Source organism: Myotis daubentonii, chromosome 1 (assembly GCF_963259705.1).
Source record: "Myotis daubentonii chromosome 1, mMyoDau2.1, whole genome shotgun sequence".
Classification (NCBI taxonomy): Eukaryota; Metazoa; Chordata; class Mammalia; order Chiroptera; family Vespertilionidae; genus Myotis; species Myotis daubentonii.
In genome coordinates, this window is record NC_081840.1 from 209,227,055 (window position 1) to 209,242,997 (window position 15,943).

Genomic DNA, 15,943 nt, shown 5'->3' on the forward strand with positions numbered 1-15,943 from the left:
TGTCCTATAGGGCCCAGTGGCTCAGCCTCCCCCAATTACCTGAGGTAGACACTCTTGGTGCACCCCCTTGTGGGCTTTATGCACAGTCTTGTTGTAGTTAAGCCTTGATTGTTGTAGGTAACACTGGGAGGGATTGACCTCCAGGCCAATTGGCTGTGAGAATCAGCTGTGTCTGCAGTGGGAGAACTTCTGTGCTGGAGACACCCCTCTGGGGCAAGACTTGCTTCAATGGGGCTTTGGTGCTCGCTGAGTCTGCCCCATGAGTGTGTCCTTTATGATTCCAAGGAGCTGCAATCTGTATGGTCCCACTCTGACCACCAGGCACACTGGCTCCTGGATCTCTTAGGAGGTGCAAATCTAGCCTCTGCCTGAGGCCATCCAGCAGGAGCCAGTTGTGATGCAATGCAAGTTGCCCAGGGGCCTTGGGCCAGCTGCAGTTTGTTAGGTAATTATCAGATTGCAAAGGGCCAGGCCTTTCATATGCAAAAGCCTCCATGGCTTGGGCAGGGCGGTGTCTCAGGGGATCAACAGGGTGGAGCGAGCAGTTATAGCTGCTCTCAGTCCTGCCCTCAGAGGCCCTGCTTCTCAGTGTCCCGGCAATCCCTGCAAGCACCCCGAGAGAAAGCTGCCCTCGAGTTCCAACCGATGCCAGACAGTCCAGTTTCTCCCGTATGAGTCTGGGTCCCCAGAGACTCGCCCAGAACTGGAGCTCAGAGCTTGGGACTCACTCCCGATTGAAAAAGACAACCATGTCCTCAGCCGCCAACCCTCTCCGCATGCACCTCTGTACCTCTGTATTTTACTTCCACACTGCACCTCCTCTGAGTCTCTGTATGCTTTTCTCTTTCCTTCTAGTTGTAGAATTTCCACTCAGCCAGCCTTCCTGTGGTTCTGGATGATGTCCGTTCCGTCTTTTAGTTGTATTTTTGAAGTGGTTGTGCTAAGCAGCAATCTCCGGTGTTTACCTATGCGGCCATCTTGGTTTCTCCCAGTCATGTGCCCTTGAGCAGAATCTAGCCTGGGACCCCTCGGTCTGCAGGATGATGCTCTTATCTGCTGAGCCAAACCAAGGGCAATGCATAGTACATTTATTCTACTATCAGCAAATTAAGTTTTTCGTGTAAATAAGTTTTCCAGCTAACTCAATCTCCTTTACGTTTCTCTAGCTAACTTTTTTTTTAAATATATTTTTATTAGTCATGTCAAGGAGAGAAAGAATATTGAGTAGGGAATATTTTTCTTTTGACTGTATCCTTTAATAATGATTTAGTGTTAACATTCTTAAAAACTCTTTTAATCCTTTATTTCCTACTTTAAGGTGGTATTTTGAAGTTTAATTTTCCTGTGCTTTATAATTGGAAAAAATACAGCACTTAAAAATTTTTTTACACATTTTTAAACCTGAAGATAGACTTCAGAGTAATATTTTCCCCCTCCCCCAACCTCACACACAGTATTTTACAGAAGAACATTCTAGGAAATGAAGCTTCCTACTTTGAATGCCATACTTTGACGAAAATTTTAATCAGATTTTCTTTAATGTTTTAGTATTTGGCATTTATTGTGCCTGTTTTATTGGAATAATAAGGATTATAAAGTGCTTTGCCCTTTAATTGAATTTACTCATCTTTACAAATATTCTTAAGTGACCTCTTGAATTTAAATTTACTTTATTGTTGACCCAGAACTGTCATGACTGGAATAGTACCCAAATAGAATCTTCATACAGTAGTGATCCTGTTCTCAACAATTAAATTGTTTTGTCACTACACATAATTTTAATAGTTTTTTTAATTTGATATTTGAGACTTGGTGTGTTTTTTTTCCTTCATAATAATAACTTGGTTTTTTTCTGTTTTCAGTGAACAACTTTCCTCATTTCCTTTTCTGACATGTTGCTTTTAATCTGGTATAATTGAAACACTGGAAAACTAGGCATATTGAGACAGTGCTAGTGAGGCTATAGCATATCTTCATGAATAAAATAAATGAACTTTCGTGCCTAGGCTTTGTAACATGTAATATAGCTACATAAAGCCTTTGTGCAAGAATAAAAGAAAAAAGGTACAGCTTTGCCTAGAACACATGTCAAAAGTGATTTCTTTATGGGCACATATAAGCTCGCTGCTCTTTCCTGTAACACTAGTATGAAGGTAAACATAATAAAAGAAAATGTGACTTTAATGAACTTCTTGATTGTAGTAAAGCATTTGCTTCTTTGACACCACTGTGGATTATTTGTGTGCTGTTCCCAGGATATTTAACAGAAAAGCACGGGAGTATCAAATTTGAGCTCTAGATACAATTTTCAGGAAAGTATTTTCAGTGTCCACATTTGTTTTAATTCACTTAATTATATTTTGATGGTGTATTTACCTTTTTGATTTGGACAAAATCAAAATATGAAAAAATGCAAGCGTTTCATCTTAAATATGATTTAAGTAATTTATCTCTGACATTTGCCTAAGTCTTATGTGCCATGGATTTAATTTTAAAGCTAGACTTACGGCATGGTGCATTAAATATGCTTTATTTGATTAATTGATATGTAAACACAAATGTAACGATAATACACATGTTCACTTTGATTTTTTTTTAATAGGATTTCTGTAATGACAAGAGTTATATTTCAGAAGAGACGAGAGTACTTCTGTTAACAGGAAAGGTATTATGTACTAGATAATTTGGGGATCTTTATTTCATATATATATCACTTCTGATACTCTGAGATATAACCATTAACTGTCTCCCAGATTTTATAGTTTTTGATTCTTAGAGATCATGTTGTGGATTGTATCAGCTAAAGCATTTGTTCTCTTGGGCTTTTATTTATTTATTTATTTTAATATATTTATTGATTTTAGAGTTCAAGGGAAAGAGAGAGAAACCGATGAGAGAGACACTGATGAGAGAGACACATCGATCAGCTTCCTTCTGCCATCACCTCCCCCCTTTCTGGGGAATCAAGCCCAAAACCCCCAGGCATGTGCCCTGACTGGGAATCAAACCAGGGACCTCTTGGTTCATGCGTCCGTGCTCAACCACTGAGCCACACCAGCTGAGCTCTGGAGCTTTTATTGCCATGAACAACACTTTTGAATTATGATCATGCGTTCTCATCAGTCCTGATTCTAAAGTTTAGAATCCACAAAGCAGATTTTCCTGAAAAGTAGTATAATAAATTTAGATGTGTAAGATAAAGAGAAGAAATAATTTCAAAGTATTAATGAGTTAGACAGTTTATATTATATAAAAGTAATATGACCCCTAGAAGAGCAAATGTAAATATTTAATTTTCAATTAACACTATCTGAACTATTACTATATACCCTCAATAGTTTATTTGTAATACATTTTATTATGTCTTCTTTATTCTATTCACTGTGTTTTGGGGGCACTTTTATTTCAGTTGAGCAATAAGAAATAATTAAATATTGCCTAATTATTAAGTACAGGTAATACTTGACTTGTAATTAATATATTCAAATAAATGTAGTTTCATAGACTTGTCTTTTCTAAGAAATTTAGGATAGACTTTATAAAAATAACAATAATTCCTTGGCTTAAGCTAAACAATATTTCTTACATGTGCCTAAATGTGTATGTATTCTTTTCAGTAAGGTATAAAATAACATGTATATTTCATTTTAGCCAAAACCTACTGGAGTACTAGGTGCAGTAAACAAGCCTTTATCAGCAACGGGAAGGAAACCGTATGTTAGGAGCACTGGACCTGAGACTGGAAGCAACATTAATGTCAATTCAGAGCTAAACCCTTCAACAGGAAATCGGTCAAGGTAATTTTTTTCCCCATTTGTTTTTGTTTCACAACTTGATTTATCTTTTAATTTTTCCTAAAGCACTATATCATAAAAATAGCCTTTAGGAAATATTTTGGTACAAAATAATAGTGCTAAATTAGCACTAATGATGAAAATTTTGAGTGTACTATAACGTTAAGTTAAATGGAAAAAACACAGGGTTTATAATATAATTAATTTACATGGAAATGTCTTCTATATATATCTATATGTGAAATTTTAACATAGGAAGATATAATTCTTTTTTTTCCTTTTTTAAAATTTATTTCATTGAGGGAGGTAGAGAGATAGAAACATCAGTGATGAAAGAGAATCATTTGATTGACTGTCTCCTGCACACCCCACACTGGGGATCAAGCCCACAACCTGGGCATATGCCCTGACCAGGAACCAAACCATAACCTCCTGGTTCATAGGTCAACACTCAGTCACTGAGCTATACCAGCCAGGCAAAAATATAATTCTTTTTTCTTTTTTTAAAATATATTTTATTGATTTTTACAGAGAGGAAGGGAGAGGGAGTTAGAAACATCAATGAGAAACATCAATCAGCTGCCTCCTGCACACCCCCAACTGGGAATGTGCCCGCAGCCAAGGTACATGCCCTTGACTGGAATCGAAACTGGGACCCTTCAGTCCGCAGGCTGACACTCTATCCTAGTGGTTCTCAACCTTCTGGCCCTTTAAATACAGTTCCTCATGTTGTGACCCCCAACCATAAAATTATTTTTGTTTTTACTTCATAACTGTAATGTTGCTACTGTTCTGAATCGTAATGTAAATATCTGATATACAGCATGGTCTTAGGCGACCCCTGTGAAAGGGTCATTCGACCCATAGGTTGAGAACTGCTGCTCTATCCACTGAGCCAAATCAGTCAGGGCAAAATATAATTCTTAATTAAATTGAATTTATATGCATGAGTTGAGTAAAAATAACCTTTCCACTTATAAAAATATTCCCTGTTTATTTTAACACTAGAGGCCCGGTGCACGAATTCATGCACCAGTGGGGTCCCTCAGCCTGGCCTGATCAGGACTAAGGAGAACATAAGATCTTTGGTTAGCCGAAACCGGTTTGGCTTAGTGGATGGAGCGTCGGCCTGCGGACTGAGGGGTCCCAGGTTCGATTCCGGTCAGGGGCACATCCCCAGTGGGAGATGTGCAGGGGGCAGCTGATCGATGTTTCTCTCCCATGGATGTTTCTAACTCTCTATCTCTCTCCCTTCCTCTCTGTGAAAAATCAATAAAATATATTTTAAAAAAAAAAAAAAAGATCTTTGGTTAATCTCTTCCCGCCCTCTTCCCTCCCCCCTTCCCTCTGAGATTCATCAGTCTGTTCCATGTTTCCATGCCTGTGGTTTCCGCTCCTGCGTTGAGCATCTGCCCCCAGGTGTTCAGTGCGTATCGTAGCTACTGGCCAGTCTGCTGGTCACTTAGGCTTTTATATATATATAGATTGTTGGATAAGTTGTGGTAGTTTGGATGGTTTTTTGCCGGGGTCCAACCCCAGCAGGTCCAGGGGTTCCCAAAGGTGTAGACGTAGTCGGCGAAGAAGGAAGGACACGGAGACAGTGTTCAGTTGATCAGCAGCCTAGCCAGGATCTCCAGCCAAGTTCTGGTCTGGATCTCCAGAGAGGTTCTGCTTAGGATCTCCAGCCAGGTTCTGTGTCCATGTTGTCTTGCTAGGTTCTCCAGCCAGGCTCCGTCCAGGCTCTCCAGCCAGGCTCAGTCACCAGGTTCCAGTCAGGCTCTCCTGCCAATCTCCGCAGTCAGGTTCAGTCCAGGATCCCCTGCCATGCTCTCTCGCCAGGCTCCGCCTCCAGGCTCCGAGGCCAGTCCCTGTCCAGGATCCTCCGGCATGCTCTCTCCAGCGAAGTTCTTCTGTCTCTGGAGAACGCTCTGTGTAGGTTCTGTGCCTAGGCTCTGTCTCTCTTGGTCCTGTCTTCCAAGCCCTGTCTCTGAAGTTCTGTCTTATAAGTTCTGTGTCTTTCTATCTTGTTACATCTGTATTTATACCAGTTGATTCAATCCTATCAATCTCTATTACAAAGGTTAGGGCGTTTCTTATCTCCATTCCAGGGAGTAAAGATTATGTAGCTTAAGCATGATTGTTCGTAGTTAAAGTGATTAATTACCCGCCTGGCACTTAGTTGAGGGGTTTTATTCCCTCCCTAACTTCAGGGGAAAATCCCTACCTGGGGAAGCAACCTTTCTCAGAGAGGAGACCTTGGTTAAAACACATAGTGCCAAGAAGGTGAGCAAAGATATTAAGAACAGTATGCCATATATGCCAGGTCCCTTGAAACAGCAAGGATGGACCGGCTCCCGGCAGTTTTTGAGAAATGAGTCCATTCATACATGTTGTCAGACTTTTGTGTGTACAGTCGGCTGGTCGCTTAGGCTTATATATAGATGTCAAACATGTGCTATTGTAGCTACTGCATAAGAATTTCCAGCTCACTCTTATCAACACTAAATATTGTGACTTTCAGAGATTTTGTTCTTGTGAATTTTAAAAAAATATGTTTTTATTGATTTCAGAAAGAAGTGAGAGAATTATCAATAGAACTCAAAATTATACAATAAATTAATGTGAAATCTATGGTTTCCAGAGATGGTGGGGCTCAGTCACCTCCCCTGTGGCCTCTTGCAGCCTCCACCTTTGCAAAGCATTAAGAACACAGACTAGAGCCCTGGCTGGTTTGGCTCACTGGATAGAGTGTCAGCCTGGGGACTGAAGAGTCCCGGGTTCGATTCCGGTCAAGGGCATGTACCTTGGTTGCAGGCACATCGCCAATAGGGGTGTGCAGGAGGCAGCTGATCGATGATGTTTCTAACTCTCTATCCCTCTCCCTTCCTCTCTATAAAAAATCAATAAAATATTAAAAAAAAAAAAGAACACAGACTAGAGATAGCTATACTGGAGACAATAATAATTTATCATTATATTTTTGTTTTGTTTTAGGATTTTTTACCCCCAAGAGATAGGCTTAGAATAGTTGTGTTGTTTTGTTTTTTTGACAACTAATCTTTCTCTCAGGTGGTTTTCGATAGTCATTTCTATCTTATATTAGTAAGATTAAATGGAAATCAATAACCTTACTAATAAGAGACCAGTGAGTGGTCTGTAACCACAGATCTGAATCTTGCTAACATTGCTTCTTCTAAACCAGCCTGAACATTTGTTTCCTTATTGGTATGGTGAGAGAGCAAACTTTCTATTCATGTGGTGACATAAAGAAGCTTTGGTTTATTTTTCTTCCACAGGGAGCAGAGTTCAGAGGCAGCAGAAACTGGAGTTAGTGAAAATGAAGAGAACCCTGTGATGATTATTTCTGTCACACCTGCAAAGAATATTGACCCAGTAAAGAATAAGGTAAATTTTAAAATATAACAAGTAGATTTCTCTCATGAAGATCCTTATTATAAATTTCATGATAGGGGCAAGAAACCCACAGTCAAGAAGTTAATGTGTACTACATATCTCACATGTGTGTATACCACCCCTTGCTGCATTTAGTGTGCTTCACTCTCCAACAACGTTTCTGCCCACATCCCCTGACTTCCTTTTATAGGAGTTTACGTGGTCGCCCACTGTGATAATGGTGTCCTTCTTCCACCCTCTCCCATGCCTTGAAAGACTAGGATTTGACTTTTTAGGATCTAACTTTCAAAAGTTTATTAACTCCTACTGGGTCACCATTCTTTTGTATCTGTTTTACTTTTAAAAGTTAAATTTATGGCCGAAACCGGTTTGGCTCAGTGGATAGAGCGTCGGCCTGCGGACTGAGGGGGGGTCCCAGGTTCGATTCCGGTCAAGGGCATGTACCTGGGTTGCGGGCACATCCCCAGTGGGAGATGTGCAGGAGGCGGCTGATCGATGATTCTCTCCCATCGATGTTTCTGACTATCTCTCTCCCTTCCTCTCTGTAAAAAATCAATAAAATATATTTTTAAAAAAAAATTTTTTTTTTAAAAAAAGTTAAATTTATGAATTAACTTTTTATAATGTTTTCGAGTTTTTGTTTAATAGCTGCAGTCTTTGTTGTTGACCTTTTAACTCTGGCACCCAGTTTTCTTAACAACTTTTTGGTAGGATAGAAAGGAGTATAATATTGTAGGATCATCAGAAACACCTGAGTCTAAATCCTGGCTGTGTGTTTACTTGGGCAGATTGCTTGATTTCTAAGCTTCCATTCAACCATAGAATGAAATTAATAACATTTCTCAGTAGGAAGCACATGAAGATACTATTATTTTTCTTCACACAGATTATATTCTCTCTCTCTCTTTTTTTTTTAATATAGATTTTATTGATTTTTTTACAGAGAGGAAAGGAGAGGAATAGAGAGTTCGAAACATTGATCAGCTGCCTCCTGCACACCCCCTACTGGGGATGTGCCTGCAACCAAGGCACGTGCCCTTGACAGGAATCAAACCTGGGACCCTTCGGTCTGCAGGCCGACGCTCTATCCACTGAGCCAGACTGCTTAGGACCAGATTATATTCTTGATATACTTATCTTTGTATTGCCCACCATATATTTATGGTATTTATCAAATTTTTAGGAATTACCTTTGGGGACATAAAATAATGACTATACAGTTATCCCATGGTAGCTGAATTTTTTCTGTCCAGATTCATAGTGGTTGGACATTTATATAGTTAACAAAGTAATCCCCCAAGGATATATTTTAGATCAGTCTCTCCTCCAAACCCTTGCCGTCTGCTGTATGACATTCACTATGTCAGTGGATTTAACCAATATAAGGAATCTCTCAACATAGTTGGAACTCAGAAAGCAATACATTTGAATATTGTTGGATCCTTGTATAGAATTAAACAGTCTTAATGTAAACAAATTTAGATGCAAAATTGCATGTTGCCACCGTCATTCAGTGAAACATACTTACAATAAATATTAAGGGGGGTAGCACAGGTACAAGTGTTTAGTCAAACAGCTATCCATGATCTTTCCAGCCTCATTGCAAAATTCTATATAAGATAAATTGGACATTGAATTCTAATTTCTGAGAGACTGAAACGACACGTTTTAATTGATTTATTATATTATATTGTTCCAAACCCTTATTTAAACTCTTTCATACTTTCAAAGAATGCTTTAACAAATGCACTGTAACCTGAGAAGATGGATTGGTTATATTCTGACAAAAGCCCAATAGATAGCCTCCTTATCAGGTCTCCCGTAAGTTGATAGGGTCATTTCTTCTTAGGGTCTGGTTCTCAGTCTTGTAGGCTCAAAAAACTATACTGTTAGTATGCAAAAAGAAGGTAAAGATCTACGGGAGTGTTTCTTGCTTGCCAATTTCTCAAAGAGATTGATGCATAAACCAGTTTTTTAGTTATGTATATAAAAATTATTCAGCAGGCTGAATATGCATGGTTATACATCAGCACATTCTCTCCTGATGTTTTCTTATGAGAGAAATCAGATTGTAATATGAAGGATGAATAAGGGAGTTGGTTAAAAGAAGAACGAAGACACATCTCTGGATTCAGGCAAGCAGTACTGCCACCGTCATCCTTTAGGAATCTTCTTAGTTGTTGTTAATCCTTACCCAAGGGTAATTTTTTCCATTGGTTTTTAGAGAGTAGAAGGGAGGATGGAAGGGGGAGAAAGAGGGAGAGATACATATGGATTGGTTGTCTCCAGCATGTCCCTGATGGGGGCCAGGGATGGAACCTGCAACCCAGGTACATGCCTTTGACCTGGAATTGAACCTGTGATCTGGGTGCATGGGCCAACACTGGCCACACTGGCCAGGGCAGGAATCTTTTTCTTCATACGTGTAGCTAACCAACTGGTTTCCTCTTCATTTGGCTTTTCCATGAGTTTTTTATACATATGCACATGTTCATAATGTTCATGCATGTGTGAATATGCTAATGTGTGATTTTTAATGCAGTCTTTTTTTCCCCTTTTAAACAGCCTTATCTCTTCATTTTTTCCCTTTACAATGTTTTTTCACTTATTTTTTTATGTGTGTGTGCACATAAATATTGTCTTTCCCCCCTTTTCCCACTACAAACAGTGTGGCATTAAATACTTGTGGTTTTATTTCTATGGGCTAGGTTCTCTGAGAGGGTTGCTGGGTCAAGAGTAAATATTACAGATTTTAGATATTTCCATATTGCTTTCATAAAAAATTGGAACACTTAGGTCATTTTAAAGAAAGCTTATTGGACCAAATCCAGGAGCTCTTTGCTTTCCTGGGGAGTATAAGATTTAAAAAAAAAAAGAAAAGAAATTTTGGAACATTTGACATTTTTACCAGCAGGGTATGTGAGTACGTTTTTCTCTACATACCCACCAACAAAGGTTTTGCAGTTCTGAATTTTTTTCATTTTCCTGTATCAAAACTAATGCCCAACTGTTATTTTAATTTGCATTTCTCTCACCACCAGTATTTTTGTTGAACACTTGCATGTGTTCTATGAGTTGCCTGTTCATATGTGGTCATTATCGAATTGTCTTGTGCTCTTTTAGGAGATTAATTCTGATCAGGCTACCCAGGGCAACATCAGCAGTGACCGAGGAAAGAAAAGAACAGTCACGGCCGCTGGTGCAGAGAATATCCAACAAAAAACAGATGAGGAAGTAGATGAATCCGGACCACCTGCCCCTTCAAAGCCCAAGAGAGGACGTCGACCCAAGTCTGAATCTCAGGGCAATGCAACCAAAACTGATGATGTCAGTAAACCTCTTGGCAAGGGAAGGAAGAGAGCCGCGGGCAGCCAGGAAGGCCCCGGCGGCCTGGAAGCAGGTAACGCCAAAGCACCCAAACTGCAGGACGGAGCCAAAAAGGCAGCGCCAGCAGAGAGACAGATTGACCTGCAAAGGTAACGCACATTGTTCTTCCTGAACTTGTCCTTGTGCTTAGTAGGTGTCAGTCACCCCCAAACACTTGGCATTGAGGAGTGAACACAGCCCTTGGTTTCCTGAGTGGGTTATGATGGCATTTGTTTTGATTTCATAACCTCCAGGACATCATTTTGAAAAGATTTCCTTTTTCCCTTTGGTTCATTTTTAATTAGGATATGGTATTTTGATATTTCTATATATCAAGAACAGTATAATCTTTTGTTTGGTCTCCTTAACATACTTGCACAGGATTTACTTAAAATAAATAGCTACCTTTTAGATATAAAAGTCCCAGAATGGAGAAAGTAGTAGTCTTGACACATGAACAAGGTATATTCCTACTTTTTAATTCCTCTTGTTAGAGTTAATTTTAATATAAATCAACAACTTAACCTCTTCCCCACCTGCCCCAATGAAACAACCTCACAGGCTGCTCATCTTTGATCGCTCAAAGATGATTCCTACTTATATAATTTATTTACTGACTCAAGAATGGATATTTTATCCCACCAAACATGGATTATCTGAACAAAAATTTACTGGCATAGATTTTGCTTCTTAATCTGGGAGTTGATGCTGAACGTTTTAAGTTGTCACCTTAATTAGAATTTTTAGATCCCTTTGGATTTTTATAGTAAATGTGTTCCCTTAGCTACTTATTGTGTGTGTGTTCATGTGTATGTTCCAATAAATGTTACTGTTTATATTTTGGGCTGCATTTGGTATTGTTAACTTATGAGAAAATCCCTTGATGAATTCACTCTATACATCTATAAAAATCAGCCATTTGTATAGTATGGTCAAGAAACAATATCTGTCTGTGTAGTGATGGGGCTATAAGTAAAAAACTCCCTTATTTTTCTCTCCCAAGTTTGAAGTTGTTGAGGAGACACAGTCTTAATACTGATCTGGCTGATTACAAGTGCAGAATTGCACCGGCCAGGTAGCTACTAATGCCTTGCCCTTGAATTGGACAACTGCAGGCAGACCAAAATCACGATCTGGGAGCAGAAGAGAACACGTCCAGATGAGGCCAAGCCCTGTGTGTCCTCCCTCCCTCACCTATTAGATGGGCCCTCCAGAAGCATGGGAGATTCTGCTAACTTAACAGAATTAGCCGAAACCGGTTTGGCTCAGTGGATAGAGCGTCGGCTTGCGGACTGAGGGGTCCCAGGTTCGATTCCGGTCAAGGGCATGTACCTGGGCTGCGGGCACATCCCCAGTGGGAGATGTGCAGGAGGTGGCTGATCGATGTTTCTCTCCCATCGATGTTTCTAGCTCTCTATCTCTCTCCCTTCCTCTCTGTAAAAAAATCAATAAAATACATTTTTTAAAAAAAAAACAACAAAAAAAACCAAACAAAACAAAAAAAAAAAAACAGAATTAAGCTAAATTTTCTCCTTGTTCTTTGAGTACGCTAAAATGTATTTGTTTACCCAGTTCAGGAATCAAAACTTATTCTGCTGCTTATAATTTATTTTGCCATAGTATCCAGTAATTTTCTTCCATAACAATATCATTTTGAAAGTATTAATTTAAAATGACAATTATTTTAAATAACAGCTCCTATTTTATTATTGTAAGCATATCCGACATTGGGTAGCAGCACTTAATAGTTGAAAAACTTGTTCATTGGCATTTTGTTTTTTAGAGTTAGGGAAATATTTCTTAAACCAAGTAAAGTCTCAGGTGAAAAATATATATTTTCAGGTTTTAGCTTATAACTATAGAAATGAAATAATTCCAGTTTATTTTCATGTTGACATATTTTCTAACGTTGCTTTCGTCTGTCCCCAAGGTAAAAGAAAACTCATTGGCAAAGGGAGAAAATGAAGGCCAAACAGAAGTAGCTTCAACTTCTGCAAAAAATTGAATTCAAAGTGTCCCTGAACAGAAAACGAACTTCAGACACACTCTCTGCCTTGAAAACTGAAAGAAAATATTACTTCCTTTTCTCATGACCACAGTCCTCTGGTGGAATGTACAGCAGAAACTCTTGAGAGAGAGAGAGAGAGGCTAAAAGCAACTCTGTTCTTCACCCCCTCCCCCCCGACTTTTCTTATGAAAAGTCAATAATTAAGCAAATTGCTTAACACTTGGTTCCAGTTCCTGCATATCTGGAGTTTAAAGGCGTAAATACACCATTAATTTACATGCTGCATATTTTTATGTTAAAGAAAGTAACAGGATGTCCTTACACTGACACTGAAAAATTCATCAATTTTAGAGCCAGGAATTCCCGCGTTACACAAGAAAAAAGTAGAAGCCTACTGAATTTAATTTTTAGAGGAAAAGAGATCAGATGAAATATTTGTTTTTCCTTTTGGAAACTTTTATGTATAATTCTTTCTGCCTGCCTACTTTTCTGCAAAAATGAGATGTACAGATTTCAGTTCCCTGCTATGAAAAGTGATGTGGTGGCAATTTTATAAATGTTGATTTCTGATTTTTATCAGAATGAGAAAATAATTAAAATTATTAATTCATATCACTTCATATTTTGATTTCCCCCCCTTCATTTTAGTTTAATATAATTTGCAATAAATGTACATATTGTTGTTTCATAAAGCATATCATTTTAAAGTGGTTTTTACTCCTATGATTATGTTGGAATATTTGAAATTTTAAAGGAGTAAAGACTGTCCAGCATTTGGTTTTTTAATGTTTGTCACCATATTTTTATTGATGTAAAAAAAAAGTCAGTTTTTTAAACAGTTGGGGTTGGGCGGCTCTATGAGGAAGCTGGAGGTGTGGGATGCTGTTGACCTCCAGCATTGTGCTATTGGGAAAGAAGTGTGTTGCTTTTGTCGGGCAGTCTGGGCTCCATTTTAATGTTTATTTTAGAAAACAACTGTTGCATCGATATATTGTTTCTTGGTATTGTTCAGCATAGGTAATGTGTGCACCTCTGTGTACACATAATCATATTTAAGTTTTTTGCATAAAATAAATGCTTCTAGATGTCATATGGTAGTCTTTTTTAATCTTTTTATCATATGTTGTGAAATTTTTTTATGTGAAAGGGCTAAAGTCATTAAAAAACATGATTATAGTCAACTCTCCATTATCTATATAAAATAGTGACTATGCCTCAGGTTTTGAATCTTGTAGTAATCATAAACTTAAAACAAAATAATGAAGGCATATTATAAGCGAAAAATCAGGAGCGACGAACAGCTTGTCCTTTCTCACACTCAAGAGGCGGAGCCTGCCCCTCCTCCTCATTAGGCTCCTTCCCAAAGCCCTTGCTGAATGTGTTCACCCAGGTTCCTCACATCCCCAGCGTGGTTAGAGAACGTACACAATTCTGTGCGCTCTAACTTGGTCTTGATAGGCTATGGCCTACAGGGGGTGTAAAACAGTGAACGTGAGCTGTGTACCAAAAGGATGATTATGTTAAATGTGAAATTTACTTGTAGTAAATGTCACTTATGTTCTAATAGATAATCAAGAGTTGGCTGTATATTGACTGAGTGAAAGATGGGTAATTCTTTTAAATATGCATATACACACATTTCGGTATCAGATAATGGTTAGGGAACAATGGATGCCAGTGATAGAAAAATACCTTAAGAGGGCAGAAAAAGCCCTACTCTTCCTTATTGCCTCTTTTTATAACCCTTTAGATGTAACGCATAAAATATTGCCTCCAACACGCTGAAAAATATCTATGCATAAGCATCAGAGAAGTCCCTCAAGCAATCAGTGGGCGTGTTCTGTTTAGAAAGATTTTAAAGTTCTCTTAGCATCAGACAGCTTGATTCTTAACGCCATGAATTTGTCACCAATGAAAAGCACACTGGGTAGGGACCTCCTTTCTCTCCACTCCTTTCGTTTAGTGATTCAACATCACAGCTGACTAGATCACCTAGTGTTGTCCTATTGAATAATGAAGCATTTGCATCAGCTCTGCCTGCATAGATTTTTGCAGGAGAGGAGTTAATGGAAAGGATCTGGTCCACAAGCACGTAATACCCTGATTTGTAATATCATGCAAGTGTCTGGCACTAAGGGAAAGGGACAGTGGGATGGTAGAGATGGAGCTGGTGGAGAGGGACTTGTGTAAGGGAAGTTGGTCAGTTTTCCTTTGAAAAAGGAAAAAGTAAAATCCCTTAGGAATTTGGTATTTACATCTCAGAGAAATACAACACAAAGTGCAGACTTATATTGAGAATTAATGTTAATTAACCCTTTGTGTCTAGTTTGAAGCTTCTTGTATTTGTCTAAAACTACAAGCCAGAATTTTGTATCTCCTTTGATAAAAAGTGTGTATAATGTAAAGTAGTTTTGCATATTATTGTGCTGCACATGGGCCGAATTTTTAAAATTTTTTTAAAGACTTGAAGCAGAACCTTGTAATTTGTGTAAATGACACATGTAAAATCCTACCATAAAATGATAAAAAATATGCATTGTTTCAAATAAAATCAAGAAATGCAGCATTATATAGTAGTGTGGAACCCTGAATATTCATGTATTTCCTGGTATGTTACAAGCTGGTGAAATGTCTGTGTATTTTCTGTTTAGATTCTGGAGTCTACAGATCTTCCTCAGAAATTAAATGCCACCTTCAGACTTCCTACAGTGACTGAAGGAGAGCATAATAGGTGATAAATTCTGATTAACATTTGGGAAATTTTAGAAGTTGCTTTTAACCTAAGAACTTAAAAGTGGCCTTTTGTGTGTACTATGTGTGATACATCTACTTATTGTAAATTCCAAACATGCTTATTTAGTTAAAAGCTACTTCATGGAGAACAAGTAGATTACATAAATGTGTCTGGAATAAGAGGTGAATAGAATGAGAAGCTATTCTGCCTGCTCCCGTATTTTACCCTCAATGGGACTATGATGCCACACCTTGATACTTATATTGATTGTCAAGACTTTTCTGTCTTCACTTTCACATGGATAAACTATCAATAGAAACCACTGGAAACCAAGAAGTCTCCAGCACTCTGACAGGGAGCTTTGCAACCTGCCTAGATAGTAATAGTGGCATTGCCTACAAGTCAAAAGTGCTGCCAGCCAGTGACAGCGTAGAGCAGTGATGGCGAACCTTTTGAGCTTGGCGTGTCAGCATTTTGAAAAGCCCTAACTTAACTCTGGTGCCGTGTCACATATAGAAATTTTTTGTTATTTGCAACCATAGTAAAACAAAGACTTATATTTTTGATATTTATTTTATATATTTAAATGCCATTTAACAAAGAAAAATCAACCAAAAAAATGAGTTT

The 15,943-nt window shown here is 38.4% G+C and overlaps 1 protein-coding gene across 6 annotated transcripts in view; it reads left to right on the forward strand.

The window, feature by feature from the left end:
- PDS5A (PDS5 cohesin associated factor A) overlaps nucleotides 1-15,151 on the forward strand; it is a 114,653-nt gene extending 99,502 nt beyond the window's left edge. For 5 of the 6 annotated variants that reach the window (XM_059673033.1, XM_059673041.1, XM_059673037.1 and 2 more), the window contains 5 exons: nucleotides 2,603-2,665; nucleotides 3,652-3,797; nucleotides 7,091-7,199; nucleotides 10,332-10,684; nucleotides 12,505-15,151. In XM_059673033.1, coding sequence (XP_059529016.1) covers nucleotides 2,603-2,665; nucleotides 3,652-3,797; nucleotides 7,091-7,199; nucleotides 10,332-10,684; nucleotides 12,505-12,508 — 675 coding nt within the window. In that variant the 3' untranslated portion in view covers nucleotides 12,509-15,151. Of the gene's footprint in view, nucleotides 1-2,602; nucleotides 2,666-3,651; nucleotides 3,798-7,090; nucleotides 7,200-10,331; nucleotides 10,685-12,504 lie in introns of those variants that run through there. The other variant, XR_009449684.1, reaches the window with a different exon arrangement.
- Nucleotides 15,152-15,943: the final 792 nt, after the last annotated feature.